Source organism: Octopus sinensis, linkage group LG7 (assembly GCF_006345805.1).
Source record: "Octopus sinensis linkage group LG7, ASM634580v1, whole genome shotgun sequence".
Taxonomy (NCBI): domain Eukaryota; kingdom Metazoa; phylum Mollusca; class Cephalopoda; order Octopoda; family Octopodidae; genus Octopus; species Octopus sinensis.
Window position 1 is genome coordinate 29,870,658 of NC_043003.1, and position 18,410 is coordinate 29,889,067.

At 36.3% G+C, this 18,410-nt stretch overlaps 1 protein-coding gene across 3 annotated transcripts in view; it reads left to right on the forward strand.

Annotated features, from left to right (window-relative positions):
- The window catches only part of LOC115214333 (pendrin), an 86,892-nt gene that overhangs the window by 36,553 nt on the left and 31,929 nt on the right, over positions 1 to 18,410 (forward strand). For all 3 annotated transcript variants that reach the window (XM_029783517.2, XM_029783516.2, XM_036504677.1), the window contains exons 4-8: positions 496 to 716; positions 1,951 to 2,115; positions 11,085 to 11,240; positions 14,092 to 14,174; positions 16,336 to 16,483. In XM_029783517.2, coding sequence (XP_029639377.1) covers positions 496 to 716; positions 1,951 to 2,115; positions 11,085 to 11,240; positions 14,092 to 14,174; positions 16,336 to 16,483 — 773 coding nt within the window. The remainder of the gene's footprint in view (positions 1 to 495; positions 717 to 1,950; positions 2,116 to 11,084; positions 11,241 to 14,091; positions 14,175 to 16,335; positions 16,484 to 18,410) is intronic.

An 18,410-nucleotide genomic window follows, 5' to 3' on the forward strand; every position in this document is an offset into this window, starting at 1 on the left:
TTGGCACACTGGGCAAAATGCTTAGCAGTATTTCGTCTGTCGCTACATTCTGAGTTCATGTTCCACTGAGGTAACTTTGCCTTTCATCCTTTCGGAGTCAATGAAATAAGTATCAGTTACGCACTGGGGCTGATATAATTGACTGGTCCCCTTCTCCAAAAATTTTCAAAGCCTTGTGCCTAGGGTAGAAAAAATTATTATTAAGGTGATGATTGTTACCATGCAGGACATAATGCTTAGCAGAATTTCATCCATCTTTGCATTCTGAGCTCAAACTATGCTGAAGAAGTTCACTTTACCTTTCATCCTTTTGGTGTTGTTGAAATAAGTACCAGTTACTCACTGGGATCATTGTAATCAACTTACCACCTCCTTGATGGGATTTGAACTCAGAATATAAAGATTTGGAAGAAATGCTGATGAGCATTTATTATATTATTATTGTTGTTGTTGTCATTGTTGTTGTTATTACACAAGTTTTTCTTTGATTCCCAGGTACCATTGTTGTTGTTAGTTTGTTGATTGGTTCCCTAATAAATGACCGGTTCAGCCTTCATGAAGATTCTGTCATATCTATGGGCCCACGACTATTTAATGTCTCCACTTCAGAGATCTTTCCAGAAAATATTACAATCTCTCCAGAGAAGATATCCCAAGTTGGGATTGAGAAGATAAAATTTGCTATGGCTGTGACTTTAATTAGTGGTATAACTCAGGTAGGCAATTGAAATGATCCTATTATTGTGATTTATTTGAAGAAAGTTCCCTGAACAGAAATACACCCATTGACTAATGTTTGCATCAGATTTTTCTTTAATCCCTAAAGGAGTTGGGGGAGACAGTTTATGTTTGTGAGATGTAATAGCTAAGTGATTCAAATGTAGGATTACAAGACTTGTAACTGACAAGGTGTATATTACACTGTCTTCAGAGGTCAGCAAAGTAGTCAGTATTGACCTCTGGGATCTATGTGGCTTTAAACACTTGAAATGATTTCAGGTATTAAGGATACAGGATTATTAGTGAACTGTTTTTTGTACATGAATAAGATTCAATTAACAAAGGTCTGTCTGAAATACAATATGAAAATTCAAAACACCTTAGTATATATATCTTGTCATTGGCATATCCTACTAAACATGAAGTGCCAACTTGGCCAATTGGTAAGCCTATTAAGGACAAGTGCACACTTTTTATGATGACATTGAGACAACATAGAATAAATCTAAAAGTGCGCTGTAATTTAGAGCTAAAAACTTAATTTCCACTTAAAATCAATGCAATAACAAGTATTATCCAATGACATATTTCACATTAAATATTCCAATTATATGACTGAATTTTTACTGTTCTTTATTAATTTCATTAAATTTCTTTAAATTAATGACAGAAAAAAATTAAGGAATTATTGTTTTAACTCAAGAAATTTATTACTAATTATACTTTTTAATTTCATTTTAGAAATTTACAAAGATTCATGAAGTGGGGACATAAAGAATTTGCCAATTCCTAGTCTAGATTAAAATTAGTGTTACTCCCTTTTTGCTACCAAGAAATTTGTAGTATGAATAAAAAGGACAGATGCTAAAAAACTCAGAACTTTGCATTTTAGTTCTAAACTCATAACTTCCTTTACAACACAGTACTATATAAGACTGCATCAGTCAACCATCTTGAAGTGCACAAGAATCATACTAACTTTGTTTACATTCAGTTAGAGAGAAAATTTTAATCCATTCTTCTGTCATTTGTTTCTGTTTTGTGATGCATTAATTACAGGACTGGGCCACTTGACTTAGAAATCAACAGGATCTTAAGTATTAAGTATTCCACTAATCCAAGATATTGTTTTTTATATATCGAGTGATATGGTGTATGGAAGCATTGTGAATGAAATGAATACAACTAATTTTTGGTTGACTAATATCTTCCTCAATTTTTTCTTTTTAGTTATTAATGGGTATTTTAAACATGGGTATTATTGTTCGACTGATGTCCGACTCTCTTGTAAGTGGATTTTCTTGTGGTGTTGCTATATATATAATTAGCAGTCAATTGAAGTACATCTTAGGACTAACAGTGCAACGTTACACTGGAGTGCTTAGTGTACCAATGGTAAGTAAAATAAAATTCTCATTTTATTCTCGGAAGAGATAGCTAGTTATTCTAATTTAGACATACCATTTATTCCATATTTCTTTGGTCATTTATATTTTAATACATTTTATACCATATAAATTGTACACCACACACACACCATATAAATTATACCACCCACACACACACACACATTGTATAAGTATCATCTACAACAGCCTTGGGTTAACCAAAGCCTTGTGACTGGATTTGGTAGATAGAAATAGAAAGAACCCCACCATATATATATATATATACTTTTATTAAAGCACCAAAATTATCACAAGCTTATCTTGTGATAATTTTTCAGCTTTAATGAAAGCATATTATTCTACCTTTGGTATTTGAGTACTATTTTTTTCCACCTTATTTTGCACTTATGTGCTCACCTGTGTGTGTGTGTATATATGTATATATATATATATTAAGGTTAAATAAGGATGGTTTATGTGATTACCTTAGGTTTCACATCTATAAAGGGTTTAGCTTTATGGCATATCATCAGATCCCAAAACCTTTCGGATATCCTGAAAGAGGATCTGTGGTTGGAGAGGCTTTGTTTGAACAAGTTCCCAGAACAGCCAATGTATCTCCAGACCTCAACATCCATAGAAGGAAGTGCTATAGAAATATCACTTGGTCCCCCCACACTGCTTCTCCCTTAACATAAAAACATCAGTAGGTAGGATATTCTTTAAGTTAATAGATAAACATTTCACAAGTTCACATAGGTATGGATACATTTTTAACAGGCACAACCTTAGGGTCTCTTTTAGCTATACCTCCAATATTAAGAGTATTCTAGTTAGCACCCCCAGACCATGATTGGAGGCAGGATGTTCATGCAGGGACTGCAACAGGTGCCCAGTAAGGGGCTACTGCAAAACCAAAGGAGTCGTCAATGAAGCTGCGGTACTACCTGACCCTAACAGCGGCAGTAGCATCAACAGCTTCCCTAACGGCTACAGTAGCAGGCTCGACAACTCCAATAGCAGTGGCAGCAGTATCGACACCAGTGATAACAACAATAACAACAACAGCAGTATCTCTAATGGAAATAGCAGCAGAGCCATCGCCACTGACATCTATAACAGCAATGACAGTGCTTCCATCAATGACAATGGCCATAATAAGAACAACAGCACCTTTACCAGCAGGAGCGGCAACAACACCACTGCCATCTCCAATGATGTCAACACCAACACCACCAGTACCAACAGTAACAGCAGCCGTTCAAGAATTTGGACCTGGAGATCTCCATTTCCAGCGACTTCGAGGGCCGCCTCCCAGTGGTGTCGGGCGTCAACGAAGAGCCCTCAACTACAACAAGACGACCAAAGTTTGTATTTTCCAAGGTCTGGGGTCTCCCACCCCTAAGCCCTAAATCATCACTTAATCACCCTTACCCATCTTGTTGCTTAACAACAACAACAACAGCAGCAGCAGCAGCAGGAACATCAATACCAACAGACACAGCACCGCGAACACCCGACCATGGAGATACATTGGCTGTTCTGGGAACTCATTCAAACAACACCTCACAAACCACGGATCCTCTTTCAAGATACCGGAAAGGAGATACATCACTTCATTAACCAGCCATGTATGAAAGCTGATAGACAACAGGATTCCATACACAGTATCATGGAGAATCCTAGAAAATCCAGGCCCCTACACAAGCAGGACCAAGTACTGTAAATTATGCATAGTGGAAAGGAAGAGGATCCTAAAGGACTCCCTCAACCCAGGGAACATCCTTAACTCCAGGACAGAGGTCTTCAGATCATGCTTACATTTCAGGAAATTCCTCCTGGCCTATTGGAACCCACAGGGTGGCAGAGTCACCAGTAATCGATAGCCGAACGGATATGATCCACTTTGTTGATATTGAGTAGCAGGGTCTTTTCCTCCTTCTTCCAGAGAGACCACTTGCTAGAGAGGCCTTAAACCAACAGGTTTGGGAATTTGATGATACGTCATAAAGCTAAACCCTTTATGGATATGAAACCTAAGGTAATACCATAAACTGGCCTTATCTAACTTCAATATATATACTGCTCTGTAACTTAGAGTGTGCTTCATTTTTTTTTACTTATGTTTTTATAAATGATATGTGTGTGTGTGTGTGTGTGTGTGTGTGTGTGTGTGTGTGTGTGTGTGTGTATTATGTATGTCTGTGACTGTCTCCTTGCTTTGACATTGCATAATAGTTGTAAACAAATGTCACCATCATGAAAAAATATTCTTCCTTTCCAATTCTCTGTGAAAACTTATCTGGACATGGGAAAGCATTATGTTACTCAGAAATGAATGAGGGTTGGTAACAGAAAAGGCATCTAGACATAGAAAATCTGCCTCAACATATTCCGTTTAACCCATGCATTATAATGATGGTAATGATAAACAGATCAGTTGAGATATGGTCATTATCATCATCATCATCATTGTTTTAATACCCATTTTTACATGCTTGCTTGGATCTGATGAAATACACTGAAGCACATTTTCTATGGCTTTTCAGTCACCAAAACCTCTCTTGTTTTGAAACAAGGTCATATTTTGTCTTGTCTTTCAAACACAAATAGTCAAGGGTGATAGCAGTAAACACTTGCCCAAGGTCTCATACTGTGGGACTGAACCGAAAACCACATGGTGGCAGCTGTGATGTTGTTGTTTGATGTCCATAAGCCAGTGGGCTGTGTAGGGCTCCAATGTTTGTTTTTGACAAGGTTTCTATGGCTGAATACTCTCCTAACATCAACCACTTTACAGAGTGTACTGGGTACTTTTATTGTGGCACCAACTCTAGTAAGAATCACCAACTAACTTGCAAGGCAAGACTCCTTGACAGAAAAGGGATGCAGGAAGGGTATCTGGCCAATGAAATTCTGTCTCAATAAACTCCATCTGCCCCATGCAAGCATGGAAGATTGGAAATTAAATGATGATGATGACAATGTCAGCAGCAGTAGTGCCTATGATGACAATGACAATGATGATGACAATGACAATGATGATGACAATGATGATGACAATGATGATCTAAAGGACTTTAACAGTGAATAAAGGGAAGATATAGAGCAAACTTTCAAAGCAATTCAAATATGTTTGTGATATATTTGACATGCGAAAAGGCAATTTCTATTGCAGTTTGTCATGGAGAAAATTCTCAATTTAGGCAGCAGGCTTAAAAACACTGACAGTCATCTCAGAGTGCCTTGTTGTAGGCTGGTAAATGCATTTCTAGCTATTTGACCACTACAAGAGAGACACACCCTTCCATATAGAAAACCAGTAGAAACAATCTACTGCCTGAGCTCAGTCATGAAGCTTAACTATAATAATCACATGAAACAGTATTGTGGAATAAACAAACTTTCAAACCAGTTCAAATATGCTTGTGACATATTTGACTCATGAAAAGGCCATTTTTACTGCAGTCTGCTATGAAAAAATTCTTGCAGTCAGTAGATAGATTCTACTGATTTTCAATAAGGAAGCTGTAATCTCCAAAGTCATTCCAAGTTTGTTTCCCTAGTACTACCTATGATAGCCAAATGGCTAGAAATGCATTTGTCTGTCTACTACTGGGTGCCCTGAGATGACTTGTTGGTGTTTTAACACCTGTTGCCTCAAGCAAAAATTTTCCCCTTGGCAAACCCTAGTAAAAATAACCTATTTACTGGTCAAATATATCAAACATATTTGAAATGAATTATTTATTCTACAACATTGATCTATGTGCATAGTGTATAAGATAGAGAGGTTTCTGAGAAATCCATCACAGCAGAAATTGGAATGTTCCAGCATGTTTACAGATATGTGATTAAAATACACCATAATCATTGAGCAGACAAATCAGCACAAGGATTAAATAACTGCAGGGGAAATTTTTTTCATTACTTTACAGTTGAAAACAGATAATGTTTTGTTTTCTGAGAATATCACATTACATATAAGCACAAAAGGTTTGTAACTAGAGAACACAAATCCAATTGTAAAAATACATATATTTTAAATGATACGTGTACATATTTTGTGACATAAATTAGAGGACATGATATGCAAATGCAGAGAGATAAAAGAAACCAACAATAGAGTTATTTAATATATTTTGGATGTTAGATAGAGAGGGGGAGAAGGAGAAAGAGAGAGGGAGAGTTGAGGTGAAAAAGAACTGGAGTAAGAGAGGAAAAGAGAGAGAGGAAGACCCAAAAAGGAGGAGAGAAAGAGAGAGTGTGAAAGAGGTGAGGTGAAAGAGAACTGAAGAGGGAGAGAGCCAGAGAGAAAAGGAGAGAGAGTTGGGGTGAGAGACAGACGGAGAGAGCTGGAGAGATAGAGAGTTGAAGAGAGTGCTGGGGACAGAGGGGGAGCAGGAGAAAAAGAGCCAGAGACTGAGAGATAGGGAGGGAGGAAGAGAGAGAGAGAGAGAGAGAGAGAGAGAGAGAGAGAGAGAGAGAGAGAGAGAGAGAGAGAGAGAGAGAGAACCTATGAACTGGTCAGTGACATGAAAGTTTTCTTGTAAAGAATATATCTATACAGAGAAGTGACTATTAGTTAAGAAGAGCAGAGAGAATGAAAATTTGTCACTGTGGAGAAGAATTAGTATCTTTGACTGGAACTAAGGAAGATGTGATTTTTAAAAGGTGACCAGTTTGTGAATTGGTCAGTGTTAAGCCATTGTTTCATGGTTGTCAAGTAAGATTGCATCTCAGGAATCAGAAAATAAACAGCTGAGTTGCATGTCTGCTGTTTTCTAAAAGAACTAAATCTCAACCCTTTTGATACTACCTGAGATTGCCCTTAGTTCTGTGATAGATTTTTCCTGTTTTACAGCAATTTAAAGTAAAACCTTTCCATCCAAATTCTATCTTTCTTTTCTCTTATTTTTTATTTGTTTCAATCATTATACTATTACGATGCTGAGGTGCCACCTTAAAGGATTTTAGTTGAATGAATTGACCATCATAATACTTTTTTTTGAGCCTGGTACTTACTGTATTGGTCTCTTTAACCAAACTGCTAAGTTACAGGGATGTAAGCATAACAAAAGTTATCAAGCAGTAGTAGGGGACAAAGACAGACAGACACACACACACACACATATGTATCATCATCACCATCATCATTATCGTTTAACGTCTGTTTTCCATGCTAGCATGGGTTGGACGGTTTGACCAGGGTCTGGGAAACCAGGAGGCTGCACCAGGCTCCAGTCTGATTTGGCAGTGTTTCTACAGCTGGATGCCCTTCCTAACGCCAACCACTCTGTGAGTGTAGTGGGTGCTTTTTATGTGCCACCAGCACAGGAGCCAGAGGAGGCTGGCAAATGGCCATGATAGGTTGGTGCTTTTTATGTGTCACCAACATGGACGCCAGTCAGGTGGCACTGGCATCGGCCACATTTGGAAGGTGTTTTACCTGCCACCGGCATGGGTATCTTAACTACAATTTCCATTTGATTTTTATTTTGATGTTGGTGTTGACGTGTGGTAAGTAGCTTGCTTACCAACCACATGGTTCCGTGGCACCTTGGGCAAGTGTTTTCTACTATAGCCTCGGGCCAACCAAAGCCTTGTGAGTGGATTTGGTAAACGGAAACTGAAAGAAGCCTGTCGTATATATGTATATATATATATATATATGTGTGTGTGTGTGTGTGTGTGTGTATATGTTCAGGGGACAAATACAGACACACAAATATATACACACACATACATACCTATATATATATATATATATATAAACTTACTTGGAGGAAAGAAACGAAACGACGTGAGGCGCTCAGTCATATAATAACAATTTAATAAATAAATTATATGCATACATACATACATATATGTACGTACCTACATCTATATGTATATATACATGCATATATATATATATATATATATATATATGTCTTTCTTTACTACCCACAAGGGGCTAAACACAGAGAGGACAAACAATGACAGACAAACAGATTAAGTCGATTATATCGACCCCAGTATGTAACTGGTACTTATTTAATCGACCCCTAAAGGATGAAAGGCAAAGTCGACCTCGGCGGAATTTGAACTCAGAACGTAGTGGCAGATGAAATACCGATAAGCATTTCACCTGGCGTGCTAACGATTCTGCCAGCTTGCCGCCTTTTATATATATGAGTACAAGACACCACAAATAAACGTATTGTATTGTTTGTCTTGTACTCTGTTTTTTCGTTGTTAAAAAAAAGTCCGTTTCCTAGTTTGTTTTTATGTTTTCCTTTCGCGTTGTGTTCTACGTTTATTTGTGGTGTCCTGTACTCATATATATATATATATATATATATATATATATATATATATATATATATATATATATATATGCATGTATATATACATATAGATGTAGGTACGTACATATATGTATGTATGTATGCATATATTTTATTTATTAAATTGTTATTATATATATATTTATATATATATATATATATATATACAAAATAAGAAAATGGAGAAACACATCTTAATCAATGATCAACTACCAGATAATACCCAATCACATAATTTATTAAACCACTACATATGAACATTAAGGTCAAACATAATAATATAGAACAAAACAATGTATATGAAAGAGTAATATGATACATTAAGTACAGCATGTATAAGTGAATATAAATAAATACAAATATAAATATAAACTACATCTTACAGCTGTTTCGGCCATGCAGATATGGGTGTCTCATTATGCTCATATTAGCCATATGTGATAGGTCAATATGTAGTTATAAATGAGACACTTACAAGAATATCCCAAGGCCTCTTCAGAGATTATGAAATACAAACTAAATTAAATATGAATATCAGAGGAGGTACACCCATACAAGAGTGGGTACATACCCATAATATATAATATACACATACATATGAGTGCATATACCCATACTCCTATGCATATATATATATACATATACATAATAATATAAATCAATATACATACATATGTTCAATATTCAATGTTACAGTTGGTATATGTGTGTGTGTGTATATATATATATAGGTATGTATGTATGTGTGTGTATATGTTTGTGTCTGTATTTGTCCCCCCAACATCGCTTGACAACCGTTGGTGGTGTGTTTACATCCCTGTAACTTAGCAGTTTGGCAAAAGAGACCAACAGAATAAGTACTAGGCTTCCAAAGAATAAGTCCTGGGGTCAATTTGCTTGACTAAAGGCGGTGCTCCAGCATGACTGCAGTCAAATGACTGAAACAAGTAAAAGATAAAAGATAAAGGTGTGTACATTTATACTGCATTATGTTGATTCTTGCTGCTTTGTGTGTAGACATGCTTTGTATGTAGACATACAAGTTACCTTGCTCCATGCTGCCAGTGTTTATCCAAGGGGTGGGCTACTGACTAGGGCTGGTATAGCTTGACACCATTGGCATTGCAGGCATTGATATCAGAATGCAAATAACCAAAGCAAACACTACAATGTGAGATCCTCTAACAGTTTTGCCAATTCACCACCCTGTATTGATTCTATTTTCATTGACTCTGAAAGGGTGAAAGGCAAAGTTGACCTTGGTGGGATTTGAACTCAGGCTGTTGAGATTCCAAAGCAAATACTGTGATGTATTCTATCCAATGCTCTTATGACTCGATCAATTTGTTGCCTTAAAAGCTCTTACTGAGAAACAGGGAAAGAAATTTTTTCATCATCATACTTGATATATCCCCACTTGACCTCTTTTGGTATTGCTATTATGAACTTTGATAAGAAGTGATCTGCTGTTGCACAACAACATACCACCTAATTTTGTTCTTGTCACATTTGTATATTTCTTCCTTGAGCCAATAAAGGATTATTTGTGTGGTCACTTGACCTGCTGAAAATAGCAGTCAAATTTCTCTCAAATTCCACCTTATCACCATCATCATCCTCATTATCATTTTAATGTCCACTTTTCCATGCATGAGTCAGATGGAATTTGTGGAGGAAAATCTACACAGCATGATGCCCTCACCTGTTTCTATGAAAGGTAATACTTTCTCACAGCTGGGTATGTCTTTTATGGAAGACTGCAAATAGACGACTTTGTTTTGTATGAAAGTGATGCTCATTCACAACCATCACAAGATATATATGTTGTTGTGTTTACATCCCTGAAATTTTGCTGTTTGGCAAAACACACCAATAGAAGTAATAAGCATACAAAGAATAAATCATGGGGTCGATTTCTTCAACTAAAGGCAATGCTCCAGTATGGCCATAGTCACATGACTGAAACAAGTGAAACAATTAAAAAACTATGCCATTTTAATCCCAAGCAACGCCAGGTATCTCTGCTAGTACATATATATATATATATATATATATATATATACACACACATACATATAATTATATACATATGCACATACACACGCACACGCACAACAGGCTTCTTTCAGTTTTCATCTATCAAATCCACTCACAAGTCTTTGGTTAGCTTTTTCTGTGATCCTTTGTTGATTTCTTCTTTCTATCTGTTAAAATACCCAAGTTAGGAAGTCACACATCAATCATATCAATTTCATTTATTCTCATTGTGCTTGTTTTTATATTAATTTCTTTATACCAGTTAGATTTGGATGAGTTTTAAATGTAGCATTATTCCCTGTGTTTTAATGTCTTAATCCTCCATAGTATCACCCATGAAACCCAGTCTTCCCTTGTTCCTCCTCTCTATCATTATTTCCCCACTTTTAACCCATAACACTTTTCTCCCAACATGCAATAGCCATGTCAAATTGTATCATTAATTAACACAGCTTCTCTGAAACTAGGTAGCATTTAAACATTTTATTGCAGTTGTAACATTGCTGTAGAAGTGAGATAGTCTGTGTAAAACCTTTATAAAAATATGTGTGAGATTAATTATTTATAAGCTGCATACATTTAATCATATTCTTTTCCTCAACATTTGCAGACAATTGTGGCAGTTGCGAAACTTCTCCCAAAATGTAACTACCCAGAACTTCTATTATCAATTGTTGTCATGGTGATCATCTACTTAGTCAAGGTGTACATCAATGAAAAATTTAAAACTCGGTTATTAATACCAGTCCCTATTGATTTAATCATGGTAAGCTTCAGTTTCTTATTACAATCCTTCCTTTATTTCGCACTGTAATTAACAGAGTGTAACTACAGCATCTTGAAATCATTTATCATTTCACAAGTCTTCCTTGGTTTCTCTTTTCCGCTGGTTATAGTCAATTTGAGCTCTTGGTACATATACAGCTGTCATACTCCTTACACATTATGTATCAATAGGATCATAATCCTCTATCTTGCACACCACGACTGGTTTGTTTTAAATTCAATTTTTCTCTCTGCTCATTTGTTCTCTGATGTTCATGCACACTAGCAATATACTTGCAATAGAACATGCTTACTTTATTTTTTCCTAGTCTTTGCAAGTACACTGCAAATATGGCCTATGTCTTATTACCTTACAACATCAGAGTTCAAATCCAATTATCAGACAGTCTGCTTTGCAATCTAACCAAGTCAGCAGAGATATTTCCTAGCTATTATACTTTTGGAACAACTTTCTCCATTACTGATTATGTTATCTGTGTAACATAAGCTATCATCTATTTCTAGGGAGCCTTCCAGACATCAAAGAAAATCTTCTTCCTACATGCTCTTAGTGTTTATTGCTCCTGTGCATCTACCACAAAATCTACTTTCTCTGTTAACATGTTTGCGATTCCACTATACTTTTTGTGGCACCATAGTTTACACACATTCAACGTATTCCTACAGGCTACAACAGAGGAGTTTCAAACTGGATAAAGAAACTTCTAGCCAATCTGAAACTCCTCCATTGTGGTCTGTGGGACTTTATTGAACTTGAGGGGACTAAGAACTGAGTCTTGATGAACACATACTCACATGCTCTTCTTGCTGACTCTCACTTTGCTGTATGTCTCGAATATCTTCCACACTTTGAATTTCTTCTCTAAGTCACTCATAAAGACTGGGCCATTTACATGTTATAACTTGGAGAACTATAACAAATAGGAGTGAAGCTGAAAAATGAGTCTTGTTGAGCACCTACTTACACACTAAATTCCTTGCTGAACTTACTTCTATGTACAGAAATGCAGTCAACTCTCACTTTATTGACTGCATCTCTGTACATGGACTTCACAAATCTTTCATCTACTTCTGGTCAACCCCTCTGATACCAGCATGCCTGAGACTACACCTGGTTCTTTAAAAACAAAATTCCTATTTAAAGTGATCTAAACTAAGAACTTCCATAGAAGACTCAATTTAATAATAATAAAGTTATATTGAAACTTACATGCCATGTACAGGAAACATTTTACCACTTCTATACACCACTTTACTTGAATAATGGAACTGCAACTACAATGTCTTATGTTTTATTTCTACTTTCATTCTCTTATTTCCCTCTGTATTCATTATCTCCTCCTTTTCCACAATAATTCCTTATTTTGAACCCAAACATTTACCACTATTTAACCATCTCACATTGTCTCTGATGAAGGGATATCTATAATATCCCAGAAACAACTATAAGACTATATCTATATCTCTTTCTTTATAAATATTCTGAAAACTCCTTACAGCCTTGGCTTTGTTATCTATTTTTTGTCTAATGTATATATATATATATATATATATATACATACATGCTACTACAAGAACCACATTAAACTTCTCAGTCATATCACTATCAAACCAAGAGTTTAACTATGGTGTGTCCATAGCACTTACTTAGCATTACCTGCCACTCTTTGGGTCTTCTAGATACCAATACCTTATTTATATATATATATATATATATATTATATATATATATATATATATATATATGCATACTGGATTGGTTCATTCAACTAAAAGGCCTTCAAAGTAGTGCCCCAGCATGGCCACAGCCTAATGACTGAAACAAGTAAAAGATAGAAGATAAAATACCCATGCATACATATATACATACACACATGTATAAGAATATATATATATATACATATATATATATAAAATGTAGCCTCTCATTTTCCCACTATTTCATTCTCTTTGTCTTCCTCTTAAGCTTTATCTCTTGCTATTTATTTAAAGAAATAATTTAGTGTAACATTGTCTGTTGATCATTTTATGACCCATACATATATGAAATCTGGCTGTATCTCAGTATGTTTTCACACTCTTCTTTGTAGCTAAAGTGTGAGGGTCAACACACACTCCACATCTTAGTATTTTTTCTGAACCAAATTTTTAACTTTTAATTCACCTGAAGAAAATAGTATTTTTCATGATGTGATCAAATTATTCTTCAATAAAAAATGCTTCTGAAACAGCTGTATATTCACACACACACACGCACACCCATATATATATATATATATATATATATACACATATATATTTAATAATATCAGGGCAAGAAAAATTTTAGAATTTTTTACTAGTCAATAATAATATAACGTCTAAATACACATATACATATATATATATATATATATATATATATAAATACATACATACACACACACACACACATACATATATTGCCCAAAATGGTCATGACTTCTGGGGCTTGACTGATGAAAGAAAGCCAAGAATGACCCATCTTTTTGTTGCCTGTCCTTCTAATTGTTGTTTCTCTTGTCTGCTTATGTATCGTAAATCTCTCCAAATGTATTAATGCCCTCTATTGTGTTTTTGTTCCATTCTTATGTTTAAATATATATATATATATATATATATATATATATATATACATTCATATATATACATACATATACATACATACATACATACATACATATATGTGTGTGTGTGTGTGTGTGTGTGTGTGTGCGTGTGTACGTGTGTGTGTGTGTATGTATGTAATGTATGTATATACACATACACACACAAATATATATACATACATATATATATATATATGCTTGCAGGTGATTTTTTCAACAGTTGTCTCATATTATTTGAAACTCCATGAGAAAAATAACTTTGTTGTTATTGGAGATATTCCATCTGGGTAAGATTAAGATTTTAATACTGTATTAAAAATGTTAATTTAATTGTTTCAACATCAGAAATAATTACAATAAATAGAAATAATTTGATTAAGGAAAAAATATTTAGGTTTAGTTAACTCTAAATATTTCTGTCTTGTTACTCATTATCTGTAGTTAAATTATATCCTTTGGCATTGCTTGTTGGTCCTTTAGAAACCAGTTTATTATTTAGAAATCATTGTCCTCTTCATCATTGCTTTAACAACATCTACATGCCAAGCAAGGTAATATTTGCTCATGACCACACAAGTTTCTGCACAATATTGGAAATGGACGACACTGCTTATATCACCGAGACACTCATTTGCACAATGTCAAATCAAGTAAACACAAACATGCACACACTCACATGCATGATTACATACATACATACATACATACACACACACACACACACACACACACACACACACACACACATTCATACACATATTTTGTGAAGGGATAGAATATAATATTCAAACAGAAAAAAATGTGTGACTGTATGTACTCATTCATGCACATACTTGATAAATAGTACATTGAATGCCTTCCCACCACCAAAAAAAAGGAAACAATCATTATTCACAAATGGTTATCATCTGGTAGCATGCACCATGTTTTTGCTAACTATTTTTGGTATATATATAGTCACCAGCAAACACTGATATCCTTCTGGTAGATCTGCCTTTAACCCAGCAGAACATTCAAGATGTGACAGCTGGAGATAGGCTGAAGACTACACCAATTTCTGGCTAGTTGCCATTTGAGTTGACTGAAGCTATGGGAAATAAAGTATCCTGCTGAAGGACATAATACACTAACTAATTCAGGAACCGAACCCATGACCATGAGCCCAGCATTTTATTCATTATGCCATTTGCCTTCACTGCTCCAGAAAATGTGATAAATTCATCATCATCATCATCATCATCATCGTTTAACGTCCGCTTTCCATGCTAGCATGGGTTGGACGGTTCAAATTGATTATACAATTATAAAAATGGCCTTTACTGTTACACTACACCCTAGTACACTTTACTGTTACACTACATATTGTGGCCTTTACTGTTACACTGTAATCTCCTGTAGCCAAACTAATAAGAGTGGGGTTCAGACAGTACATCAGCCAAGGCCCTGAAAACCAAGGAGAAAAGGGGGGAAAAAACTGACAACCTTTTTGTATTTTGAAAGGTCCTTTCATTTCTCAGGCACCAAAAGAAATTTTAGGCTACCTTGAAAAATTTCTGCCTGTGTCCTGAATTGTCATATCATCTGCTTCTGTTATATTGAATGTCTCTACCATAAACACATTGGACTACATCTTAATTTTTGACTGATTCTTAAATCGTATTCCCCATAATTTCACTCCAATTTCCACTCACTTCAGTTACACCACACCACAGTATAGTTATCATAGTTACAGATAACTACTGTTTTTTTGCCACAACACCCTACACTTTTCTCACTTCAGAGACACTCAACACTACATCGGATGCTTACACTGCACACTGCCCTTGCTTAGTCGCATAACATTGAGCTACACACAACTTAAGCACATCATACTTTTCCCATTTCAGACACTCAAGGTGACACTCATCTCAGACACACTACACTATGTTTAATTCACTAAGTTCCCAACACCTCTGGATTTTTTTTTTAGTCTTATTCCTTCAGATGTTGGATGTTTGCTTTTAAATATTTATTATGACTACTAAGACCTACATCCAAAATTGGTTCCACCTTGACTCATACCCTAAAACCCTAATTATAACAGTGACTTCTGACCCAACAAATAGCCAAATATTTTCAAACTCTATCAGTTCTAATATTCCTTAAGCTGTTTGTTACTATACTTCTATTGAAATACACTACTTCATTTCATGTTTTGAAAATAATGAATTTAATAAAAAAATTCATTATTAAGCAGGTGTTTGCAACATATATTAATATAAAATTTTGATAGGTTTTAATTTATATTACTTTAAAGAAGGAAATTTGCACCAAGGTCAGTCTCTTGTGGGTTGGTATCAAAAGGGTGGACATGTATTTACTGTTATGTTACCTATTTTTAGTTAAAACTCTATAAAATTTCCTATCTTTTTGATAGATTTTTGTTTCTCCATTTCCTTTGTCTTCCAGGTTGCCTATGCCAGTTCTGCCTGACATCTCTTACGCTGCAGATTACATTTCTCAGAGTATCATAATTGGTCTTGTAGCCTTTGCTCAGTCAATATCTGTTGCTGTTATAATTGCACGGAAAGAAGGCTATGACATAAATGCTAATAAGGTAAGCTTTTTTCCAATCAGACATCATCTGTGTTACAGGTGGTGTATTAATGGTGAAGCACACCAATTGCATTTAAAATATGAATGCTGCTTAGCCCAACTAACTAGGGAGAGTCAGTCTAGACGAGATGCAGTTTGACTTTGTGCCAGGGAAAAGCACCACTGATGCTATATTTCTGGGAAGACAGATGCAGGAGAAATACCTAGCCAAAGATAAACCTCTGTACCTGGCTTTTGTTGACATGGAGAAAGACTTTGACAGGGTGCCCCGATCCTTTATCTGGTGGTCAAATCAGAAACTAGGGATAGATGAGTGGTTAATGAGAGCTGTACAAGCCATATATAGGGATGCTGTCAGTAAGGTGAGGGTTGGCAATGAAGAATTCCGGTTAGGAGTAGGAGTCCACAAAGGATCAGTCATATCCCCCTCTTATTCATCAAAGTCCTCCAAGCAATAACAGGAATTCAAGACTGGATGCCCCTGGGAGTTTCTCTATGCTGATAACCTTACTCTAATAGCTGAGTCACTATCAGAACTAAAGGAGAAGTTTCAGGTGTGGAAGCAAGATCTAGAATCAAAGGACCTTAGAGCCAACCTAGCCAAAACCAAAATCTTAATAAGTAGGAAGGCAGACAAACCACAAATCTCTTCAGGTAGATGGCCCTGCTCAACCTGTAGAAAAGGCGCAGGTAGAAACTCTATAAGATGTACCTGGTCTATGCTATGGACACATAAGAGGTGCAGCAATATAAAAGGAAGGCTAACTGGGAAGTAAAGAGAGACTGCATGATACATGTGTGCAAACAGCCATGCTACATGGCAGTGAAACATGGGCTGTGACTGCTGAGGACATGCGTAAACTTGCAAGGAATGAAGCTAGTGTGCTCCACTGGATGTGTAATGCCAGTGTGCGTACACAACAGAGTGTAAGCGCCCTGAGAGAAGCATCAGATGTGGTGTGCAAGAGAGACGACTGTGCTGGTATGGTCATGTGTTGTGTATAGATGATGACAGCTGTATGAAAAAGTGTCACACCCTAGCAGTAGAGGGAACCTGTGGAAGAGGAAGACCTGGGATAAGGTGCTGAAGCTTGACCTTTGAAAGTTGGGCTTCACCAAGGCAACGACAACTGACCAAGACCTTTGAAGATATGCTGTGCTTGAGAAGACCTGGCAAGCCAAGTGAGACTGTAAGCGTGGCCTATGCCAGTGCAACACAACCAGCCCATTTAAGAGTACCCTTCAATCATTGGACAATAAACTGCACTTGCAAAGACCTGTTGAAGCAAGTGAAGTCGTTGTCATGGCTAATGACAGTACCACTTAATTGGCACATAAAAAGCACCATTTGAGAATGGTAGATGCCAGTGCTACCTGACTGGTCCTGTGCCAGTGGCACATAAAAGACACCACTTGAGTGTGATCATTGCCAGTACCACCTGACTGGCCCCTGTGCCAGTGGCACATTAAAAGCACCATTCAAACGTGGCCGATGCCAATATTGCCTTATGCTGGTGACACATAAAAGCACCCACTGCACTCTCGGAGTGGTTGGTGTTAGGAAGGACATCCAGCTGTAGAAACATTGCCAGATTGGATTGGAGCCCGGTGCAGCCTTCTGGCTCGCCAACCCTCAGTCAAACTGTCCAACCCATGCCAGCATGGAAAACAGATGTTAAACGATGACAATGATGATGATGATTTAAATGTATCCAATGATTAGTCCACTGGTTAGTTAGTGTTAGGAAGGGCATCCAGCCATAAAAACTGCCAAAACAGACACAGAAGTTTAGTGCAGTCTTCTGCCTAGCCACTTCCTGTCAAACCATCCAACCCATGCCAGCAGATGTTAAACAATGATGATGGTGATGAATCTGAAATCCATTAATTTGGGACCCATTCAGCCAAGAGATCACTGTATTTCATGG